The 22,998-nt window shown below is 40.3% G+C and overlaps 1 protein-coding gene and 1 long non-coding RNA gene across 10 annotated transcripts in view; one reads left to right on the forward strand and one right to left on the reverse strand.

Moving 5' to 3' along the window:
- The window catches only part of LOC138745915 (beta-parvin-like), a 71,700-nt gene that overhangs the window by 14,553 nt on the left and 34,149 nt on the right, over positions 1-22,998 (forward strand). For 7 of the 8 annotated variants that reach the window (XM_069903436.1, XM_069903435.1, XM_069903440.1 and 4 more), the window contains 3 exons: positions 20,052-20,141; positions 20,424-20,494; positions 21,459-21,561. In XM_069903436.1, coding sequence (XP_069759537.1) covers positions 20,052-20,141; positions 20,424-20,494; positions 21,459-21,561 — 264 coding nt within the window. Of the gene's footprint in view, positions 1-16,350; positions 16,442-20,051; positions 20,142-20,423; positions 20,495-21,458; positions 21,562-22,998 lie in introns of those variants that run through there. The other variant, XM_069903439.1, reaches the window with a different exon arrangement.
- The window catches only part of LOC138745920 (uncharacterized), a 48,369-nt gene that overhangs the window by 13,686 nt on the left and 11,685 nt on the right, over positions 1-22,998 (reverse strand). The window contains exons 2-3 of one of the 2 annotated variants that reach the window (XR_011346586.1): positions 19,969-20,059; positions 16,470-16,522 (exon numbers count right to left, since the gene is read on the reverse strand). This is a non-coding gene — a long non-coding RNA (uncharacterized lncRNA). Of the gene's footprint in view, positions 1-16,469; positions 16,523-19,968; positions 20,060-22,998 lie in introns of those variants that run through there. The other variant, XR_011346585.1, reaches the window with a different exon arrangement.

Genomic DNA, 22,998 nt, shown 5'->3' on the forward strand with positions numbered 1-22,998 from the left:
CAGGTCTAATGGGTATGAATAGAAATATGTTGCCAAAGTTTCCTGGTCAGTCAATATCTTATTGAAAGATCAAGCATAATTGAGGGGCCATACATTTTACTCATATATGAGGAAATGTTTGGCCTTACTCTCTTGTGGAATGTGGTATAAAGTGGGGAGGTAGATTTGAATTTGTTCAATAGATAAAAGATGTGTACCAACTCTCCACTATTATTTGATTAAGTGAATCCAGTATTTCTTTTACTGTGGGTACTTTGTGGAGGATTATGATAGACTGGGCTTTTTTAATCTGAACTTTCATGACGCTTTGAACCAATGTAGATTTAAATGAATATTGAAATTCTGCATTGTGAACAAGGGAAGCATGTTTTGTCTTTCATTTAGTTTTTCATGTACTGATCTTTATCAATTGCATTCCTGTTTTGAAACTTCACTCATCATTACCAATAAATTGGAGGAAAAATGCATTTGGGGATTAGGCTGTAATGATTTACAAATGAATTAAATCAGTGGTTCTCAACCTTTCCTTTCCACTCACATACCACTTTAAGTATTCTCAATGCCATAGATACCACCTGAAGCAATTCCTTACTAATCACAGAGCAGTGATGGCATAGGGATTACTTAAAGTGGTATGTGAGTGGAAAGTAAAAGATGGAGGACCACTGAATTAAATAAAGCCATCTATTCCTTTTATATGTTTGTGAGGGTATATACATTGCTTGAAAATGTTCACATTCTGGTTATGGTTTTCATCCTTACCCATGTAACATCATACATCCATCTAAGGGTTGGGAGGCCTTTGATGTTGGTGTGTTTATTTCTTTTCTATGATGAATACCAGACATCTACTTAGTAGAGGTAGATTTTAGTGTAAGACCACATAAAATTTTTAGAGCAAGTTTTTTTTTTTTTAAAGAACCTTTCCAATAATTTTCTTCATTTTCATTAAACCATTCTGTGTTTCCTTGTCTTTGGTCCAGTGCTTTCCATTGACACTGTCTCCGAATAGGGCCTAATCATCCTCTATATTGCCTGGACTGAGGTTCAGTTTAGCTAACTGGTTGTCAAGTTCTGCTATTACTGTATCACCCTTGAGTTTATTTATATTGAGCTCTTTAACAGACTTTGTGCCTTGGGGATGCTTCTTCATATGGATTTGAGTTTGGAGATAATAAGCCTGATCTGTCCAATACCGCACATGGTCTTAGTCGCTCTCACTTCTTCCTGGTTTATTATTGATCCCAGCATTAGGGTGACAGTGCTCATTTCAAGCTAAGAAGGCTTCCTTTTTGATGAATGCAAGCTAAGAAACTGATGTGCAGGAAAGCATTGACAAATTAGTCAGTGCCTGTGGCAACTTTGGCCACACAATCAGCACACAAAGAATCGAAGTTATGTACCACCCTGCATAAAACACCATGGACCTCAGAACTAACATCCTTGTGAATGGTTCAAAGTTTTCAGTCGTGCACAAGTTTGCACACCTTGCAGCTCTTTCTCAAAATCTCTCAACATTGAAGAAATAGTCAAAATTAGGATAGCAAAAGCTAGTCCTGCTTTTATAAGATAAAGAAGTAAAGACTGATAATGAAGAAGAATCACCCTGAAAACCAAGTTGTCATATTCGCCTTGCTCTGGGCTTGTGAGACAATATAACTATTTCTACATGACCTGTCTGCATATATACTTTGCGTGGCAAGACGCAATTTCATACAGGTTCTATCCCAGCTGAATCTGCAGAATCTACACACAGTTGATCAGATGAGTAGGACAGGTTAGAGGAATGTGGTAATAGAATACCAAAGAGGCAAATAGAAAGTGGACTAAGGGAAAATGGTCATGTGGTGGACAGAAAAAGAGATTCAAAGGCTGTTGGAATATCCCTGAAGAGTGCCAACATTGACACATGCCACTGGGAACAAAAAGCATTGGATAGTTTGGTGCACCAACATGAAAAGCAATGCTCGCTCCCTTGAGGAAGCTAAACGGAGCAAGCAAAGAGGAAAAATGAATCTTCAATCAAGAACCACTGATGCTATAGCATCTCCGAATCTCTAACACCTGTGGAAAGGCAATCATGCCTAGATTGGCAATCATGCCTAGATTGGTCTAATCAGCTACTTTCATACACATTGCAACACTAAAGACAGATTCCATAGACTTACTCGAATGTTGCTGGCACAACATCGGGGGCCGATTGGCCGGTGCTGTTGTGTTCTATGTTTAAGGAGTGAGAAACAACAACTTATTTGTCCAGTAGATGGCACCGTACTATGGAAAATTAAATTTGAACGAACCATTAGAGTACTATACTCAAAAATAGCTCAAAACTACAAGATGACTTTAAGTGTACATGAAATGCCCTTTTTCCATTTTGTAACAGATCCACCTGTTGGCCCCAGCAAGAAGTTTTAATATATTTTGTATACTATATTAATGATGATGTTACGATATTTAATTTAAAAAAAAAAAAAATTTCTGCATGTATTGCATTCTTTTGAGAAGGGCCTGTTGGGGGTTAGATTTTGCAACGTTTCTGTCCATTCTGACCTTGTGTTCTGCCTACTTCAGTGTTCTATCGCTGAACATGTCTGCTTCCACCTCCATAACATTCCCCAGGTCTGATTGTCAGTTTCACTTGCTTCCTGAGGTTTTGTAGCCAGAACTGAATATGGTACTTCATTTGTGGTCAAATCGAACAAAATTTCCTCACTTTGTGGCCAGGATGAATCCCAGGGGCCCTGAATGCTTTAATCGGTCATTATGAAACTGTGACATGTCCTAACCAGCACATCCACCACAGGTTAAAGCCGAGTAGAGACTGAATTAAGCAAAGCTGAGCTATTGCACTGACCCTTTTCCTTGTTTTCCTCACCTTTATATGGTACTTCAACATGCCTTTTGCTGGAAAGGATTTGATCGACAAGATGAATAGTAATTTTTTTTTTCATTCTTTGTCTCCACTTTAGAATTGAGTTCATCCCATCCTCCGTGTCAGGTCACAGTATGGAGGTGATATTTTCATATGTAGAATGCAGAGACTGATTTCCAGGTCATTGATTTGTCTGAAACTTATTAAAGACTAGGCTTTGCACTTTACATTTAGGCAAGCTGCCACTGACAGTGAGGTCCAGAGCAAGGCTTTGAAAATTATGAGCTATTTTCATTTGCAGATTTCGACACAATTTACTACTATTGTCATTGTGTCTTTATTTTGGACGTCAATTTTATTCAGAAGTGTATAGAATGGCTCTTTGCATACGTCGGGTTACTTGGTTTATAAATTCAGTGTTATTGGTTCTACAAATTAGTAGTATTGGCACACTTTTGTGTAAAATGGCACTATTACCACTCATGTGGTCTTGTGGGATGATACTGTGACAGATTATGTTGTGTTTGTATTGTGTTTAGCTATGTTTTATGGAGATAAATTGGGCAGGTTTTTTACACTTCAGAACAGATCTCATTTAAAATATTGGAGCTCTGCTCAAGCCAGACAGGGTGGTTCCTGGGGACCTTTGCAAAAACTGGGGAGTGCCCAAGAGACTTCACTAATGGATTGTTGTTTTGAAAAGCAACAGATGAAAGCGATTAGAGGAGTAGTTCGGAGCCGTAGGCTGTCTTGGAGTGTAGCTTGCTGTTCTAAAAGGGTCATGTGGTTTTTGCAAGCAGAGAGAATTGAACAGCTTTCTCTCTGTAAGAGAGAGAAGCCACTTTCAGGTGTATCCTCTGCCTTAAGGGCAGCTGCAGGAGCAGATCCCAGCCTGAAGACTCACCTTTCAGGTGGCAGCCCTAAAAGGTTGCAACAGTCCACCTGAAAGGGCCTGTTTTTCCAGAGACGCCTTGTAGCACCACCGCATCTGAAGGAAGCAGGGCGACTGGTGCCACCCATCATAAATATATGGCATAGCAATGGCCATCTTTCCTACCCATAATAGCCCACGCAGGTGGAACCGCTCTGTTTCCCACACATTTCCAGCTGCACAGGGGTTTATGGAAGAATTGCAGAAAAATAAACCAAAAAAATGACTCATCTGTGCATTAGGTCCTATGCTGCATTTTGAGCAGCAGAGGGTGGCCCCAGTGCAGGAGTGGCCAGCTGGGCTCTGACAGCCCACACCAGCCACCCCTGCCCTGATGGCTCCCTCTTCCCCGACAGCTCCCCCCACCCCACTTCCCGACAAACTCTGCCTTACTGGGAGGGGGGGGGGAAGGTTGGTGGTACGTCAGGATAGGGGCAATGTGGAGGGAGGCTGTCAGGTTGTGTGGCGGGGGGCTGTTAGGCAGCAGGGAGTTGGGTCGCTGGCTGATAGTGTCATCAGCCCACCCCTTAGCAGCCACTTTCAGGCAGCTGCATTCAGTTGTGTCTGGGGACTTTGCTGATCTGCAGATTATCCCTCATGGAGGAGGGTTGGTGAGTGCGCCTCGGAGGCACATCAGGCTCTTTCAGGTACCTCATTGAGGTAGAATATGCAGCTTTACATCGGGGTATTCTGGCCACCTGAAAAAGAGAGAGAGCGCGCGCGAGCCTGGTCAAAGCCCTTGTGCTTCACGCAAGAGGAGAGGACTAATGTTTCACTTGAAATAATGGAAACAGAAAGGAACGAAGTCTGTGGTGACTGAAAGAAAGAGGTTATCATCCGGAAAACCCTGATGTGGGTTAAGTTTCTTCAGCAAGACACTGACGTGGTTGATTAGAAGGGATCAGTTTGTGTCCAGGAACAACCAATCTCTCTCTCTGGAAACCGACAAGAACCTTTCAAGCACCAAAGCCTGGTGAACTTCATAAATGTTAAATTCTGTGCACAGTCTAAGAATTGCCTGCAACCAGTGAACTTGGAGGAATGAGAAGTGAGATTGGTCTGTGAATCAAAGAACTTTTCTAAACTTAATACACATTACATACACATGCACTTGGAATTAGAAGGGGGTTAAGTTGATAGTGATAAGTTAAAGTGTGATTCTGTTTTTGTGTTTAAAGATAATTAAAAGCAACTTTTTTTTAAGTAACCATTTGTCTTGGTGAATATCTATTGCTGCTGGGTTTTGGGGTCCTCTGGACTTGTAACAATACAAAATTCAATTTGTGGGGTTTCCATACCAGATCTAGCTTCTCAATGTCCAGAAAGACCCTAGACTGCAGTGCTTATTCACAAAGCCTTTGCATTGGCTGCAACAAGCTTCATTGGAAGAAATTAGAGAAGCGTGCAGTAAGGGAACAGCTGTCATCATGGGAGACTTTAATTTACATGTAGATTGGACTAGCCAAATTAGTAAAAATACTGAGGAGGAGGAATTCCTTGAATGTTTACGGGACGGTTATCAAGACCAATATGTCGAGGAACCAACTTGGGAGCAGGCCGTTTTAAATTGGGTATTATGCAATGATAAGGGGCTAATCAGCAATCTTGTTGTATGAGACCCTTTGGGTAGGAGCGATCACAATATGATCGAATTCTCACTCGACATGGAGAGTGATGAAATTAAAACCGAGACTAAGGTCCTGAATTTAAATAAAGGGAATTATGATGGTATGAGACGGGAGTTGAGTAAGATTGATTGGGTGGTGTTTATGGGGGGGGGGGGGGTGGGTTGACGGTCGATAGACAATGGAAAGCATTCAAAGATCTAATGGAAGAATTGCAGAAATCGTTTATACCGGTTTGGCATAAAAATAAACCAAAAAAGTGACTCAACCGTGAATAACAAGGGAAATTAGAGACAGCATTAGGTCCAAAGAGAGAACATATCAATTGACCAAAAAAAGTACCAAATCCGAAGACTGGGAACAGTTCAAGATGCAGCAAATAAGGACAAAGGGATTAATCAAGAGGGCAAAAATAAATTACAAAAGTAAGCTTGCGGCAAACATAAAAACCAACTGCAAAAGCTTTTATAGATATGTCAAGAGGAAAAGATTGGTGAAATCCAGAGTAGGTCCCTTGCAGTCGGAATCAGGGGAATATATAATGGGGAATAAGGAAATGGCAGACCAATTCAATTCTTACTTTAGTTCTGTTTTCACAAGAGAGGATACAAATAACCTCCCAAGGATGTTGGGAAACATAGAGACTAATGCAAGGGAGGAGCTGAAAGAAATCAGTATCTCTAAGGACATGGTCTTGGGGAAATTGATGGGATTGAAGGCAGATAAATCCCAAGGGCCTGATAATCTACATCCTAGGGACTTAAGGAAGTGGACATTCAGATAGCAAATGCTTTAAGAATTATTTTCCAGAACTCAATAGACTCAAGATCAGTACCCATGGATTGGAGGGTAGCTAATGTTACCCCACTATTTAAAAAAGGGGGGGGGTAGAGAAAAAGTGGGGAATTGTAGGCCAGTGAGCCTTACATCAGTAGAGGGCAAAATGATGGAATCCATTATTAAGGATGTAATAGCGAAGCATATGACTAGCAGAGAAGGGATCGGACAGAGTCAACATGGATTTATAAAAGGTAAATCGTGCTTGATAAATCTATTGGAATTCTTTGAGATGGTGACAGGTAAAATAGATGGGGGAGAGCCAGTGGATGTGGTGTACCTGGATTTCCAAAAGGCCTTCGATAAGGTCCCACATAAATGACTGACATGCAAAATCAAGGCTCATGGGATTGGGGGCAAGGTATTGATGTGGATTAAGAACTGGCTGGCAGATAGAAGACAGAGAGTTGGGATAAATGGCTCGTTTTCTGAGTGGCAGGCGGTGACCAGTGAGGTGCCACAGGGATCTGTACTGGGACCCCAGCTGTTCACAATTTACATTAATGATCTGGATGAGGGGATTGGATGTAATATCTCCAAATTTGCAGATGACACTAAGCTAGGAGGGGTTGTGTGCACTGAAGAGGGGGGTCAGGAAGCTTCAGTGTGATTTGGATAAATTGGGGGACTGGGCAGATACATGGCAAATGCACTACAATGTGGATAAATATGAGGTTATCCACTTTGGTAATACAAACCAGAGGGCAGATTACTATTTGAATGGCAGTAGATTGGGAGATGGGGAAGTGCAGAGAGACCTTGGGGTTCTTGTGCACCAGTCACTGAAGGCGAGGATGCAAATACAGCAGGTGGTTAAAAAGGCAAATGCTATGTTAGCCTTCATATCAAGAGGGTTTGAGTATAGGAATAAGGATACCTTACTGCAGCTGTACAGAGCCTTGGTGAGACCACGCCTGGCGTATTGTGTGCAGTTTTGGTCACCTTATCTAAGGAAGGATGTTCTTGCATTGGAGGCGATTCACCAGGCTGATACCTGGAATAGCAGGAATGACTTATGAGGAAAGATTGCGCAAATTGGGATTGTACTCCCTGGAGTTTAGAAGATTGAGAAGGGATCTCATAGAGCCATATAAAATTCTGGCAGGACTGGACAGAGTGGATGCAGAAGGGATGTTTCCAATGGTGGGGGAGTCCAGAACCCGGGGCCATGGTTCGAGGATAATAGGCAAACCATTTAGGACCGAGATGAGGAGGAATTTCTTTACCCAGAGGGTGGTGAATCTGTGGAATTCATTGCCACAGAGAGCAGTAGAGGCAGTTTCATTGAATATATTTAAATTAGATATATTTCTTCAATATAAAGGAATTGGGGGTTACGGAGAGAAGGCGGGGACAGGGTACTGAACTTTAAGATCAGCCATGATCTCATTGAATGGCGGAGCAGGCTTGAAGGGCCGAATGTCCTGCTCCTATCTTCAATGTTTCTTTGGCATATGCTTCTCCAACCCATAATGTACAACTTGACAGCATTCTGCAAAGAGGTGGGTGAATGTCTTCATTCTGCTGTAGTCATCTCAGGGACACCCTGCATTATGGGTGATGCAGATTTGACCAGGAGGATCTCTCATCATCAGCCAGGCCAAGCCTTGGTGCTAGTGAGCACTGGTGATGAGGCATTCGTCAGATGACCTGGACGATCTGCTCCGGGAAACACCCCAACATGTACATTAAGTCCTCCTCTCTCAATGTCTGCAAGACGTTCCATGCTGACCATTACCTGATGGCTTTGTGCTCAAAAGTCTGGAAAAGTTGTTTCATGAAGGATAAGATTTATGTCAACGTTGGCCTAGGCTGTCTGAATACATATTTCAAAGCACCACTAATTCTCTTTGCACCATGTTTTGTGTACCAACTTTTAATGAAGACGGACAGTGATAATTAAATTTGCCAGTGTGATCACACAGATTTTTGTTCATGAGGGAAAGTGATGATCATATCTTCAAACCTGGCCTGCATAATTTTATCCTTCTGTGCACACATTTAAATAGCCAATTTGAAGAGGTTGCCAAGTGCTCCATGTCTGAATCTTTTAATGAACCAATGACAAACAAGTGACTCATCCAATTCTTCTTTGATTAGGTTTACCCTTCCTGATCTTTTGTTTTATTCAATTCATCTTTGTATGTCTTGTTTTAGAAAACGTAATACAAAATACTTTCTGATGGCACCAGCATAGCTGACTGTTTTATCTGCCTAGAAATAATGACACTAGCATCTTCCTTTGCCTTGTGTTCATTTCCTTGAATATGATTTCTTCTTCTCTTAAAGAGAATATAAACTGGTCTTTGCTGGATAGCAAGAGCAGAAGATTTTAAGAGTGCTTCAAAACCCCATGCTATCTGTAAGGAGTTTGTATGCTCTCCCCTTGTCTGTGTGGGTTTTCTCCAGGTGGCTCTGGTTTCCTCCCACCATTTGAAACATACCGGGGGTGTAGGTTAATTGTGTCTAAATTGGGTAGCATGGACCCGTGGGCTGAACTGGCCTGTTACTATGGTGTATGTCTAAATTTAAAATTTAAAATGTCCTTTGAAGCTTTTATATTAAATAATGGTATTTCAATTTTCTGCTCTTCCCCAATAATTTCTTCCTTGATTACAATAATTTGTCTGCTATTTGCATGTTCAGAATACACAAGTGACTCGAACTCTACACCTGCCTACTTATCCTTGATTGTTTTTAAATATTGCTTGATTCCATATTTTACATTCAGCTCCTAATGCAGGATTTTGTCCTGAATTGATGCTGCATGGCCTGCTGTGCTCCTCCAGCAATTTTTTTTTGTTGCTCTTGTTTCCAGCATTTGCATTCCCTCTGCACTGTAAACATAAAGCCTTTTATTGCCACTGACAGTGAACATGCTTTTAGTTTGTTGAAGGAATCACAAATAATGTTTCTTTGCATTAAACCCTTAATGTATCTATGCCTTACAAATGTGGTCATTTTTGAGGATGTTTCCTTTATTGCACAGCTGAGGATCTTTTTTGACGATCCTCCTGTGAATTATACTAATTTCAAGTGTTGATTGTATAAATCTGTTTCACTACCCATTTCAGACATAATTTAAAAAGAACATCTGTGGTGTACATTAATTTTAATGGATTTCTAAAGCATTCCATCTCTGTGAATAATGAGGCTGCATGTAATGTGTTCATTACACGAGTATCTTTGCTGCTTCAATCTTGAGCTTTTAAGAGAGAACTTCATATAGGAAAATACAACTTCTAAATTTAGACATACAGCATGGTAACAGGACATTTCAGCACGAGTCTGTGCCACCCAGTTTAAACCTAATTAACTTACACCCCCGGTACATTTCAAACATTAGGAAGAAACTGGAGTCCCTGGGGAAAATCCACGTAGAGGTGGTAAGAATGTACAAACTCTTTACAGACAGCTTGGAACTTGAATCCTGATCGCTAGGGGTTGTAAAGGTGTTGCGCTAGCCGCTATGCCAACCATGCTGCCCCTGTCATTTGTTTAAGGCATGAGGTTAGAGATGGTCTATCCACCTCCTCAAGAAAAGTGGCACAGTATGAATATGACTTTGATGTCCTCTACCTATTTGAGGGAAATGGATTGTTGACTCTCAATATTAGTCTGACCTGTTGATGTGGAACTCAAGAAAGAAAAATTGAGATTAGTTTTAACCTAACTTGGGTCATAAATGTCATCAAAATCTTTAATTTTTTGTTATCTATTTGCTTTCACTCTGCATATTGTTAATTTAAGATCTTGCTCTTCCCCAGACTTGGGTAGTTTCCCACTGTGCTATTGTGGAATGTTGGCTCGTTCAAAAATGCAAGTCATGTATTTTGTGTGCAGTCGTTCATTATTTTCTTTCAACACCAAAAGTACTTACAAGACCAAAAATAAAAAGGATGAAATGTGGTTCTGCTGACATCCTGCCTTAAGGTGCACCCCCAAAGCTGGCATTGGGTGCTCTCAACTATGTTTATGATCTGAATTCCTGTAAAACTAAATTTAATGTACAACTGCCTGCCAGTCATATTTTTTACTGTCTCCACATGATACTAGTTGAACTGCTGCTGTCCCTACACAGTGAGAGAGATATTGTTGGTGCCATATTCTGTAGACTGTAATTGAGAACATTAAGTGTCTCAATATCATAAAACATATTACTGATGATCATCTTGTTTTTGAAGCTGCATGAGTTCAAACAAAAATACGATTTTCTTATTTCATTTTTTTAAACATTGTTCAGTTTTTGCAGTATGATGGAGTTAAGGTGCACACAGTATCTGCTGCATTTTTCTACTTTTCCTCCTTTTCCACGAAGGGTGACAAACTTGTCCATTGCCTTTTTATGATGTTATGGTTCAGTTACTCAGGGGTGTCTGGATGGTCCAAAATCAATTGTCCTGTGAATGAGGAATTAAATTTTTCCAAATTATTTGCATTAAGATGGGGAACATGGTTATTTATTTTACATTATTTGATACAGGCCTATATTCTCCTGAATTCTTCAAATCTTTTTTTTTCTCTTTTAGGGGGCAAACTGTGGGGTAATCCTGTTGGACTTTGTCTCATGGATAGGAGTAAAATAACTTGCTTGGCAGATTTGCTGTCCAGAACCTGCTGGATTAGTTTCTTTAAATTTTTTTGGCAACTTACTTTTCGCTTGTTGACACCTGATATACACGCAGATATTTTAAAAAAAAAAAATCCCAAGTCAAAATAAAACCAGGGGAACCAACCAGTCATAGTCAACTTCATCATATCCTGGAAATATTCTGTCCCATGGTAACTCATAATCCTTTCTCACCACTTAAAAACTCTGGGGATTTGCTCGCATTTTCAGCAATCTTCTGAATGTCTTCTTTCAACTTTGTAGAGAACCTCTGGAATTGGTAATGCCAAGCATTATCAATACTTTGTGAAGGCATCACAATTTTCTTTCGTGGAACTTAGTATAGCATTTAAATTATGGAGCAACAAAATGATAGAAAACAATAAAACGTGTGATTTCTTTCTTTGACTTGGCTTCGCCGACGAAGATTTATGGAGGGGGTAAAAGTCCACGTCAGCTGCAGGCTCGTTTGTGGCTGACAAGTCCGATGCGGGACAGGCAGACACGGTTTCAGCGGTTGCAGGGGAAAATTGGTTGGTTGGGGTTGGGTGTTGGGTTTTTCCTCCTTTGCCTTTTGTCAGTGAGGTGGGCTCTGCGGTCTTCTTCAAAGGAGGTTGCTGCCCGCCAAACTGTGAGGCGCCAAGATGCACGGTTTGAGGCGATATCAGCCCACTGGCGGTGGTCAATGTGGCAGGCACCAAGAGATTTCTTTAGGCAGTCCTTGTACCTTTTCTTTGGTGCACCTCTGTCACGGTGGCCAGTGGAGAGCTCGCCATATAACACGATCTTGGGAAGGCGATGGTCCTCCATTCTGGAGACGTGACCCACCCAGCGCAGCTGGATCTTCAGCAGCGTGGACTCGATGCTGTCGACCTCTGCCATCTCGAGTACTTCGACGTTAGGGATGTAAGCGCTCCAATGGATGTTGAGGATGGAGCGGAGACAATGCTGGTGGAGGCGTTCTAGGAGCCGTAGTTGGTGCCGGTAGAGGACCCATGATTCGGAGCCGAACAGGAGTGTGGGTATGACAACGGCTCTGTATACGCTTATCTTTGTGAGGTTTTTCAGTTGGTTGTTTTTCCAGACTCTTTTGTGTAGTCTTCCAAAGACGCTATTTGCCTTGGCGAGTCTGTTGTCTATCTTGTTGTAACGTGTGTAAACAATGCTGATTACCCTGTTTGATAAAAACTACCATTTATAATTTTTTTTTGTGAATATATTTTAACATTCCATTTTAATCATGACTGCTTTAAAGCATCTGCTTTCTTCACTGGTATTTGGGAAATGGGCTTTTCTGTAACCTTTTGCATGAGATTTCCTCGCGCCTTATCTTTTCAATATAAGAATTCTCTTGTCTCCTGGTATTTTGGCAAATTTGTCCCAATTTTGCTTATTTCCGAAACTTCTGATTACCTTGCAGGATTCCTACACTGGGCACCCCTACACACTTTAAAAAAAAAAAGACTCTCAGCTTTCTCTTGCAGTAGCATCCAAGACTTGGGGTTATTATTTGTCTCTTCAAAATAAAAATGTTGCTAACTCATTTTCCTGGATGCATGGTTTACTTTGACTTTTGCGAGGTTCTTGGACAAAATTGGAGGCAGCAGTTTAGCAGTACAGTGGTGTATGATACAGTTTACGGAATAAAATGCGCCTTTACAAAGGGATTAAAATATGTTTAATAGATATTGATAAGTACTGAATTTCATTCTTTTCATTACCATGTCGTATCCAGGAGCATTATATTGCCATTTCTAACTAGTCATATTAGAAGGCTGTGTGGCAACCTGCTTCTGGACTGATAAGATACATAATCAGGTCTTCAGCTGCAATTCAATCCCAAACAATACAATGTGTTTAATAAGCTGTTGTCCTGGTTAAATACCTGATCTTTGCTTTCCCAGTGAAGCTCTTTGAATGGCAAACTAATACCATATTTTCACTCCCGTAACGCACACACGCAAATAACTCTCAAAACCACAAAATGTTTTTTTATTTTTGTATAATGCACATAAATTCCGACTGGAAAAAGAAATTTGCATTTAAATGGCACATGAAGCAAAGCACATACGAGTTAATCTCCCACAATTAACACCCTATCAACTTTCCCCCAGAGGTGTCATTCAACCATTACATAGATGATATTCTGCTGCAACATATTAACAAGCTTTGGAGAGGAATCAATTAAATAGATTGAAAATAGACTTAAGAATTAAGCAAGATTTTAATTCTAACGCTTTCTCAAATCAAAGGTACTTGATAACGTTAATCTCCTCCTTCAGGGACGGTCTGGGCAATTAACATTGGTAAGGTGTATTGCCCTAGCCAGAATGTCCTGTTTATAGGAATACCATGGCATTCAGTACAAAGAGATTTTCCCAAGATCAAAATTTCCCACGCCTGCTATAAATTGTACACGTTCTTTTATTGCCGTTATTGCATTCTCATGCTCGCTGTAAATTGTGCACGTTCTTTCATTGCCACTATTATGCTCGCTATAATATTTCCATTCTCGCTATAAATTGCCAGTGGGTCTTTTTCACGACTGCTATTATATTCCCACGCCTGCTATTAATTGCCAATTTGACTTTCCCACTCCCGCTATTAATTGTGTGCATTCTTTCAACATGTAAAAATATTCTTGTATGGCGCGTACATGCATATAAAAGTGCGGGGGTGTGTGTGCCTGGTTTGTAAAATGAGCATATAACGTGCACGTTACATGCATAAAATTGAGTACTCCATCAATTTGGAGAAACTTTGGTAAACCCTCCTCAAATTGAACTGGCCACAGCATTTGTCCCATCTTAGTTTGCTTCACAGTTGTATAGAATCCATGATACTGACTAATCAAGACCTCACCAATTCTTAGTGCAATATTACACATCACCCTCAATAAATTACTTGCTAGAATGGTGCTAATTTTCCAGGCTACTGGGAAACTGTTTGATGTCTAATGTCTCACTTCAGAAGGTACAATATGCAAACAATCCTCATGATAGCACATGCTTGGAGGCTGAACAAGAAAATGGTCCTTGTACTGAACATCCACAAGACCAAGGTACTCCAGCAATTTTTGCTGAGAGCGTCATATAGGATCCTGATAATAAAAGTTCATGCTGAGACCCTGGAAAATGTGAGCTGCTTCCCACATCTTAGAAACACCACCTGGCAAAGACAAACATTGTGCCACCAATGGACTAGCAGAGCCTTTAGTCCAATGAAGAAAAGGATATTTGAAGGTCAAGATATTTGAATGCCTGGCACAAAAGTTATGGTTTCGCTAGCTGCAATGATCTCTACCTTAACTATATTCTGGAATAACTACGAGAGTCATTTCAGGCACTGCAAAAATACCACCAACACCTTCTCCACAAAATTCACTGGAAGGATAAACCAAGGTCAACGTCTTCTCTCAGGTTAACATCCCCAGCCCTGAGGACCTGTGTACTCCCAGCAAGCTGTGTTACTGCACAAGGCTCTTGAAACAATTTAATCTGAGCTCTGTTAATGGAAGAGATTGCCATGTAGGTTGAAAAACACACAATCCTCAATGATATTTGGGTATCTCTGACCTATGATCACTAAAAGTGGACAAGGAACATTCAAAATAATACTGGGCATACAGAAGCCCTGCTTTTGCAATATAAGGAGTGCAACAGCTCACAGATGAACCATCCACCTGCCCTGGTCAGCCATACCTTGCCTTGCAGCAGAAGAATCTGCAGTTTCCACTCTGCTTCTTTAGCCATTAAAGAATTAATGTAACCCAAACAGACACAGCGTTCTCGATATGAAGAGTAATTAAAGCTGTCGAGACTTTCATTGCCACTACTTCTTGATCTAGACTGGTTTATTGTTGGGAGTAATGTTCTAATTATAACTCTAGAACAACAGAACTAGAAAGTACAGAAAACAAAATTACTGGAATACCTCAGCACATGTTTATCCTGTTTGCAAATGCGGTTTCTGGTCTGCAACTGCCTTCAACTCTTTGTTCCATTTTGACACAATGCTGAGGTTTCTGCTTCAGACATTTAATTTTAGAACATGGAGCGTTGCAGTACGGTACTCGCCCTTTGACCCTCGATTGCTGGCAACTGGTATAAACCTACGCAACAATCTAAACCTTCCTACCTCAAACCCATAACCCTCTTTCTTTTTGTATCTGTGTGCCTGTCTTCAGTCTTTTAATTTACCAGCCTCCACCACTGGCAATGCATTCCAGACACCCATCATTCTCTGTGTAAAAACAACAACAACTTAGCCCTGACATTTCCCCAAAACTAACTTTCTCTCATCTTGTACAGATATCCTCTGGTATTTGCTACTGTCATCCCAGGAAAAAGATGCTGACTGTCCATCCTATCTACAGTATATCTCTCACAATCTTGTAAACATCCAAGTCACTTCATCCTCCTTCGCTCCTAAGCAAAAAGTCTCAGATCTACTAGCGTTGCCTCATAAATCATATTCTCCACTCCAGACAACAGCCTGGTAAATCTCTGCACCTTCTCCAAAGCTTCCACATTCTTCCTGTAATGAGATGACTAGAACTGAACACAAAAAAAGTCATTAAAGTTTTAGTCTAGATTCAGCAGTCTTAAAGCAAGTTGAACTTTTCAGTTTCTTTGCAATTGAATTGGAGTTATTGTGTATTCACATTTATCGACTCAAATGTCCAATTCACTCAAAACAAAAAGTCCAAGTTGAAAGAGAATCATTTGATACACTAGGTAATGCACTTTAAGGTAATTTGTTTACAAAATAGAATCAGTTTCCACATTAAAAGAAATTTAGAAATGGTAAATAGTTGAAAATGATCAGACTCTATAGAAGTCCAAAAATTTGGATGCCAGAAATCCAGACCACCCAACAATCTGGACTTTTAGAAAACTCTCAAACTTGTTAAATTTAGTGGGCTTTTGTGTGCGTGCATGCATGTGTAAGTGCCACGGATGTACAGTGGTAACAAATGTTGACTTTATTTTTCTTTAAAACTGCTCATTTTGACAAATGAAGCATGTTGTATTTGCTAATGAACAAACTATCAAAATATACCTGGTCATCTCTTCTTTATTCCTCCTTAAATTTAAAAGTACCGCCTGAGAATCTGGCAAATCCGGACCAACCCAATTCCTGAGCAGTATGGATTTTCAGACTTCGATTATACCACCCAATAATTATATTTTCATTTAAAATATGTTTTACCATCCATTAAAACAATGCAGCCTGTACCTGTAAACTTGATTCTCTATTTATTCCACAGAGTGAAAAGTAATGACGAGACCAGTGAGTAGATTCTGTTCGTTTGCTCTGTTAGATTTACTTAGAATACCATTGATGAGTACGTGCGCCTCATGCTGCTATCTTACCACAGTACTTTTATTCCTGTCAAAATGACAGAAATGGCATGTGGTGCCTGGTTACGCATTTCATGCTTGGCCCAGTTGTACCTCTCCCCTGGAGCTGGGCTGGCATGCTACATTACTCAGTTGTTTACTGTCTGTTAAATGAAAAGATGGCAGGGCTCTTGTGTAGAAAAAAAAAGAGCAGAAGCAAAGGTAAGATTGCAACTTTAGTTTATTTGTTGCTTGTGATTCTATGTCCAGAAGTGAAATAAGTGGAGAAAGATTTTTGTTGCCCTGAATGGGAAAAAAACCAAATTGGTTAGAGTTCATTTCTACCTTTTGCAACATAGCAGGGATAAGCTAAGATTGAAACTTCATACTCATGTCATTAGATGCTGTGATTAGCAGCCACAGCAAATGTTTCTTGATTAAATTATGATGATTTAAAAATTCTGTAGGTCATACAAGCCTAATAACTTTTAATTGTTGGTATCTCACTGTTTCATCATCTGGTAAATATATATTTGCCCTCCTTGTGGTTGTGATTGAGTTTCATTTAATTGGGTTATAAGCTTGGCTGTGTCGCTAATGCAGTGGTTCTCAATATTTTTTTTCCACTCACACACCACCTTACGTCATCCCTATGCCATAGGTGCTCTGTGAACAGTAAGGGATGGCTTAAGTGGTATGTGATGGGAAGGGAAGGTTGAGAATCACTGCTCAAGACCCAATTGTTACGGAAATATTTTGGTTGAGAAAAATTGTCATTGCCCATTTCCTTTGAGTTATGAAGTCAATTAGGTATAATTAAACAGTGGGTTTTCAAACTTTTTTTTTCCACTCACATACCATCTTAAGCCATCCCCTTCTAATCACAGAGCATCTATGGCATAGGGAATACTTAAAGTGGTATGTGAGTGGAAAGAAAAAGGTTGAGAACCACTGATCTATAGCATCCTATGCCATAGGTGGTCTGTGGTTAGTAAGGGATCACTTAAGGTGGCATGTGAATGGGGGGGGGGGGGGTGGGGGAAGGGAAAAGAAAAGGCTGAGAACCACTGCTCTAATGCAAATAGTATCCCAAGGAAAAACAGCCTGCTTATAGAATTACATAGTCAGGACTAGAGAGATTATTCATTAATTCACTAACAATATTTATCCATTTCAAATGTAACATTAGAAAATTCTGGAAACACTCAGCAGGTTGGGCAGCATCTGTGAGGAGAAAGCAATTGAGTTAACGATGAATAAAAAGAATAATCAAAACAAAATGAGAAGAGCAGGATATCTGAAGTTCCAGGGTGGGGAGGAGGGCTGGAGAGAATAAATTGAATGTGTATATTAGAATATAAACCAAGGGAACCCACATGATGCAACTATTGTTGGTGCTATCTAAATGAGAGTATGTAGCCGCATGTTACTTGAAAGAAAGACATACTCGTGAGTGTAGTCAGGTTAAGCTCTGTTTTATTGGAGCTCAAGCCCTACTTTTATACCTCTTGTGTTCCCACCATTTGCCCCAATTGCTGACACAACCACCCGCATAACAAAAGCGGGTTTCCCGCGCATAGGTACTTTCTTGAATGACAATACCTTCCCTTCACGCTGTCCCTGTCTGCTGGCTGTGCAGCAGGAGGCAGTGCCATTTGGGGTCGTTGGCCCTTAAGCTGCTCTTGGTTCGCTTGCTAGGGCCAGTGCCTCTGCGCGGTATGCTACCTTTTAGGTGCGCTCGCTGCCCGGAGTGCCTCCTCTATGGGGGTGCTGTTCCTTCGGCGGGTCTGGCTGAGGAGTTTAGTGATGAGCCCCATGGATCCCCAGCACTCTCTTTTCTGCTTCCACAGGACATCTGCTTGTGCTGCGACTTTCCAGGGATCACTGAAGTCGGTGCCTGCCAGGAGCAGTTGGATGTCCTTGGGCACTTGCTCCAGGAATGCCTGGGCTTTTGTTTGCCCAGGAGGCCCAGCATCTTGTTCCTGAGGGCTGACGGAGGGTGTCCCCTAGACCGTCCAGATGGAGCAAATGTGCCCCTCTCTCACTCCATGAGAGCCCGAAGGTCTCGATTAGCAAGTCGAAGGCGGTATATGCGCCTTCCGATGGGGACTCCTGGATGAGGTTGGCCACCCAGCTTGCTGTGTCCTGGTCCAGGGTGCTCATCACGTGGGAGTACTGGGTGGACTCTGCTGTGATCTGCCAGATCTGAAACTGTGCCTCACCCTGATCAAACCACACACGTGGCTGATTGGTCCAAAAGATCGGCAGCTTGAGAGCGACTGCATGAACTGCTTCCGGCTCGCTCATTGTTGGGTCTAGATGCCATCTAAACAATCGTGGTCACCAGTTGTAGCTGCATGCTATTCGAAAGAAAGACACACTCACGAGTGTAGTCAGACTAAGTTCTCTGTTTTATTGGGGCTGAAGCCTGACTTTTATACCTCTCACATGATCGCCGTTTGCCCCAATTGCTGATGTAACGACCTGCATAACAAAAGCGGGTTTCCCATGCGCGGGTACCTTCTTGCATGACAATACCTTCTTCTCTGCGTGCGGACCCTGTCTGTTGACTGTGCAACAGGAGCCAGCACCATTTTGGGGTCGCTGGCCTTTAAACTGCCCTTGTTGTTCGTCCACCAGTTCGCTTGCTAGGGCCAGTGCCGCTGCATGGTATGCTGGCTTTTAGGAGCGCCGATTTTTTTTTTTTTTTTTTTTTTTTTCCCCCTGTGGCGGCAGGCCACCACAAGTACTTATTAAATCTAGCTGATCATACTGGCTTAGCAGTAAATAAAGGGAGTTGAGTGAAAGCAGAGGAGTGAAAGAAAAATGGTGATAGAACTGTGAGATGAATTGCTACTTCACCTGCAAAGATTATTTGGATTCCTGAAATTTAAAAGAAAGCTTGAATATTTAGCAGATCATGTGGCATATGTGAAGAGAGAAAAGTAAAGTTAATGCTACTTAAGATCAGAACTGTCCAGTTCTGATACAAGCAGAACTTATCTGTCCTAGAGGTTGGTGGAGGCTACATCATTAGTGGGTACAGGGTGTCCCCAGGTAATGAACAAGATCCGTTCCTACATCTGTCATCTGTCTTTAAGTCGAATTTGTAGGTAAGTCAGAACAGGTACATACGGTTCTTATTTAGTGTTACTAAAGCAATTTACACTTACTCTCATTCCATTGATTCTTGCATTCGTGAGATAACATTATGCGCATGTGCGAATTGGGGGCACAATGTTTTGTAAGTACGAGCTGTCCGTAAGTCGGATGTTCTTAACCTGGGGACTCACTGTATTTAAGGAAGAGGTAGATAAATGTTTCAAACATCAGGTAATTGGGCCCTTGGCTAGACCAGCCATGATCCTGTTGAAGGATCATGCTCCTGCACCTACTTTCCTTTTGTTCTAATGAAAGAAACAAAATTCAGCCATTTCTTGCATCTGATATTTTTGTGGAGGGAGGCTGTTTCATGGTGAGAAACTGGCTAAAATGTTGGCCAGAAGGTGTATGAATTTCCTTCCACAGATGAAGGTTTTATAATACATATATTTCTATTTTTGTATGAACATTGGAGTCCCCTGCAAAATAAGTCAGTTACCTGTTATGAATTTTATAGGAGACACATAGATAATTGACAATTAAACAAATTATCAATTTGTAGCTCGGAAGTAATTGCATTGCTATAGTGGGAGATGAAGGATTCCTGTCTGCAGTTATTTTAAAAATAGCTCATCATTAATGCCTACCTTTGAGAACTATTATATTGCCTGGTTTAATTGAATGCTGAAACATTTCATCTTAATGGAACATCTTTTTTCCTCTTGTTTAGTGAATGACCTACAAGAAGAAGGTAAAAATGCCATCAATGCTCCATTGACTCCAACTCCCGCAGACATTCACCCAGAGGACACCATGCTAGGTATATGAATACATTTTTCTTAATCTTTTTATACTTCTACTGTTTATAATTAAAACATTCAAAGGAATTTTTAGATGCCTAATAGAGTTCATTAGCTTTAATTCTTGTAACATTTGTGATAACTTAGAAGCTTAGGTTTCCTTCACATATGCAGAACTTTATTGTTGCCTTTCTTGTTGTTCATGTACATTAACCCTCAATAAAAAGTGTAACTTATTTGGTAAACACAACTGCATAATTTACTTTCTTTTGTTCATTTATATTTGATTGGTTTATTCATAGAGGAGAATGAAGAACACACTATGATTGAGCCATATTCCAAGGAAGGGGCAAAGTTTAAAGAACTAGTGAAGGTAAAGTTCGAGAAGAAAATGGCTCCAATGAGTTACTGCCAAAAACAACATGGTTTTATCCTTTAGTCTGGTCATTATACTGTATGTCTGCAATGCTACAATACATAACAAAATGTGCAGTACTGCAAATTCACGAGAATTTGCCATAACATGGTATGATTATTCTTCTTGAAATGGCTGTAATTTTGTCCGTGTGTTGACTGCATCAATTTTAATTATCAGCTTATTCTGATCAATCATTGAAGTTCTAGTTTACATTAAAAAAATTGGTGTGATTTAAATTTTGGAGGTTTTGAAAAAAACTGAATCAAGGATATTTAACGTGCATTTTCAAAGAGGTCTTGGAAAAATTGGCAGTTTAGTGACTAATATATGCCTTTGTGCAATTTGAGGAGAGACCTCGTCATGAATTTTTTAACTGGGGGTTGACTAGAAGAGTCCAATGAAATTAATTTTTCCAATTGTTCTCTTCAGTCTTTTCTAATAATTTGAATGAAAGCATCAAGAGGTTCACATTTGACAAAAAAAAATAGTGACGGATGGATATGAATCTTGTTGAGAATTAGATATCACAATGAGTCCTGGTAGCATATACATGCTTCGAAGTTATGTTGAAATGGGAGGGAGAATTAAAACTGAAGCCACATCATAACTGGTCCTCCATGGTCATTGCTTCGATGCTATTATTACTAAAGGCCAACAAATATTGGAGTGTATTTCACAAATAATCCTGTATATAACAAAGATATCGATATGATTGTTCCTTTATCAAGAATGCTGTTGTTACCCTTGATATCCTCCTAGGGGTGTGGTTATAGTGATGCTAGGATGTGTTCAAAGGAAGGCCAGAAAGTTGAGGCACAGTTTAAAAGGCCTTAATTGTGGTAGTAAGCAGATAGTGTTTCAGTTTATTACTGTAGTTATTATTTCATTTATGAAATCATTCTTTAAACACTCTCTTTAGGTTCTAATTGACTGGATTAATGATGTGCTTGTTGAAGAAAGAATAATAGTGAAGTCACTTGAGGAAGATCTGTACGATGGTCAGGTTTTGCAGAAACTGTTTGGTGAGAACAACAAGTTTTACATGAAAAGACTTCAGTGCATTCGGTTTAACAAGTCTGTTTTTTTTTGGTCTGTTGCCCTCTCCTTTAACTAATTTTATTTCCACATATACAAATAATTACCGTTTAAACCCGTTTTAGTAAATTGAAGATTCAACCTGAAATACCATGTCAAAGTTTGTATCCTCCTATTTTTCAACCGTACACAGCAATAAATCTTAGGACTATTAAAGAGTTTACTGAAGATTTCTAAATCCATATCAACACAGCAAGTTGTACAAATTTTGTATAATTGTGACAGATTATGCTGTGTTTCTATTGTATATAGATATATTTTTGGGAGATAAATTGGGGCAGTTTTTTTTAGTGTAGGTCACATACGAACAGTTCAAAACTGATCTCATTTAAAATACTGGAGCTCTGCTCAAGCCAGACAGGGTGACTCCTGGGGGCCTTCACTAATCGACTGTTGTTTTGAAAAGCAACAGATAAAAGAGATTGGAGGAGTAGTTCGGAGCCACAGGCTGTCTGGAGTGCAACTTGCTGTTCTAAGAGGGTCATTTGGTTTGGCAAGCAGAGGTCAAACAGGCTTTTTCTCTTGAGTGAATTGAACTGGGACTGAACAGGACAAGCTGGAAAGCTTGTAGAAAAACCCCATTTGAAGACAGGTTGTGAGTGCTTAGTTCAGCCTGGTCAAAGCCCTTGTTGTTCATGCAAGAGGAGAGGACTGGCTGCATAATGTTTCACTTGAAATAAGGGAAACAAAAAGGAACTCTCTGGTGACCTGAAAGAAAGAGGTTATCATCTGGAAAATCCTGATGGGGCAAGTTTCTTCGGCAAGACAGTGACGTGGCTGATTAAAAGGGATCAGTTTGTGTCCAAGGAACAACAAATCTCTCTCTGAGAACTGACAAGAACCTTCCTGATCGGTAACCATTTACCTTTCAAGCACCAAAGCCTGGTGAACTTCATAAATGTTAAATTCTGTACACAGTCTAAGAATTGCTTGCAACCAGTGAACTTAGAGGAATGAGTAGTGAGATTGGACTGTGAATCAAAGAACTTTTCTAAACTTAATACACATTACATGCACATGCACTTAATTAGAGTTAATAGTGATAAGTTAAAGTGTGATTCTGTTTTTATGTTTAAAGATAATTAAAAGCAACTTTTGTTTAAGTAACCATTTGTCTTGGTGAATATCTATTGCTGCTGGGTTTTGGGGTTCTCTGGGATTGTAACATAATTGATAAACTTCATAATATTGCCCATTACATCAAGGTTAGAGTCTTTTGTAGAAATATGAATGAGCAATGACAATACTGCCTTTGGCTTCCTGTCCCTGAAAAGTTTGTGAATCCATATCACTACTTTTCCCTTAATTCCACAGACTTCAGTTAACCTCCCTTGACCTTTCATTCATAACTAAATACCTAGTGG

The sequence above is a fragment of the Narcine bancroftii genome, chromosome 11 (assembly GCF_036971445.1).
Source record: "Narcine bancroftii isolate sNarBan1 chromosome 11, sNarBan1.hap1, whole genome shotgun sequence".
NCBI classification, from domain to species: domain Eukaryota; kingdom Metazoa; phylum Chordata; class Chondrichthyes; order Torpediniformes; family Narcinidae; genus Narcine; species Narcine bancroftii.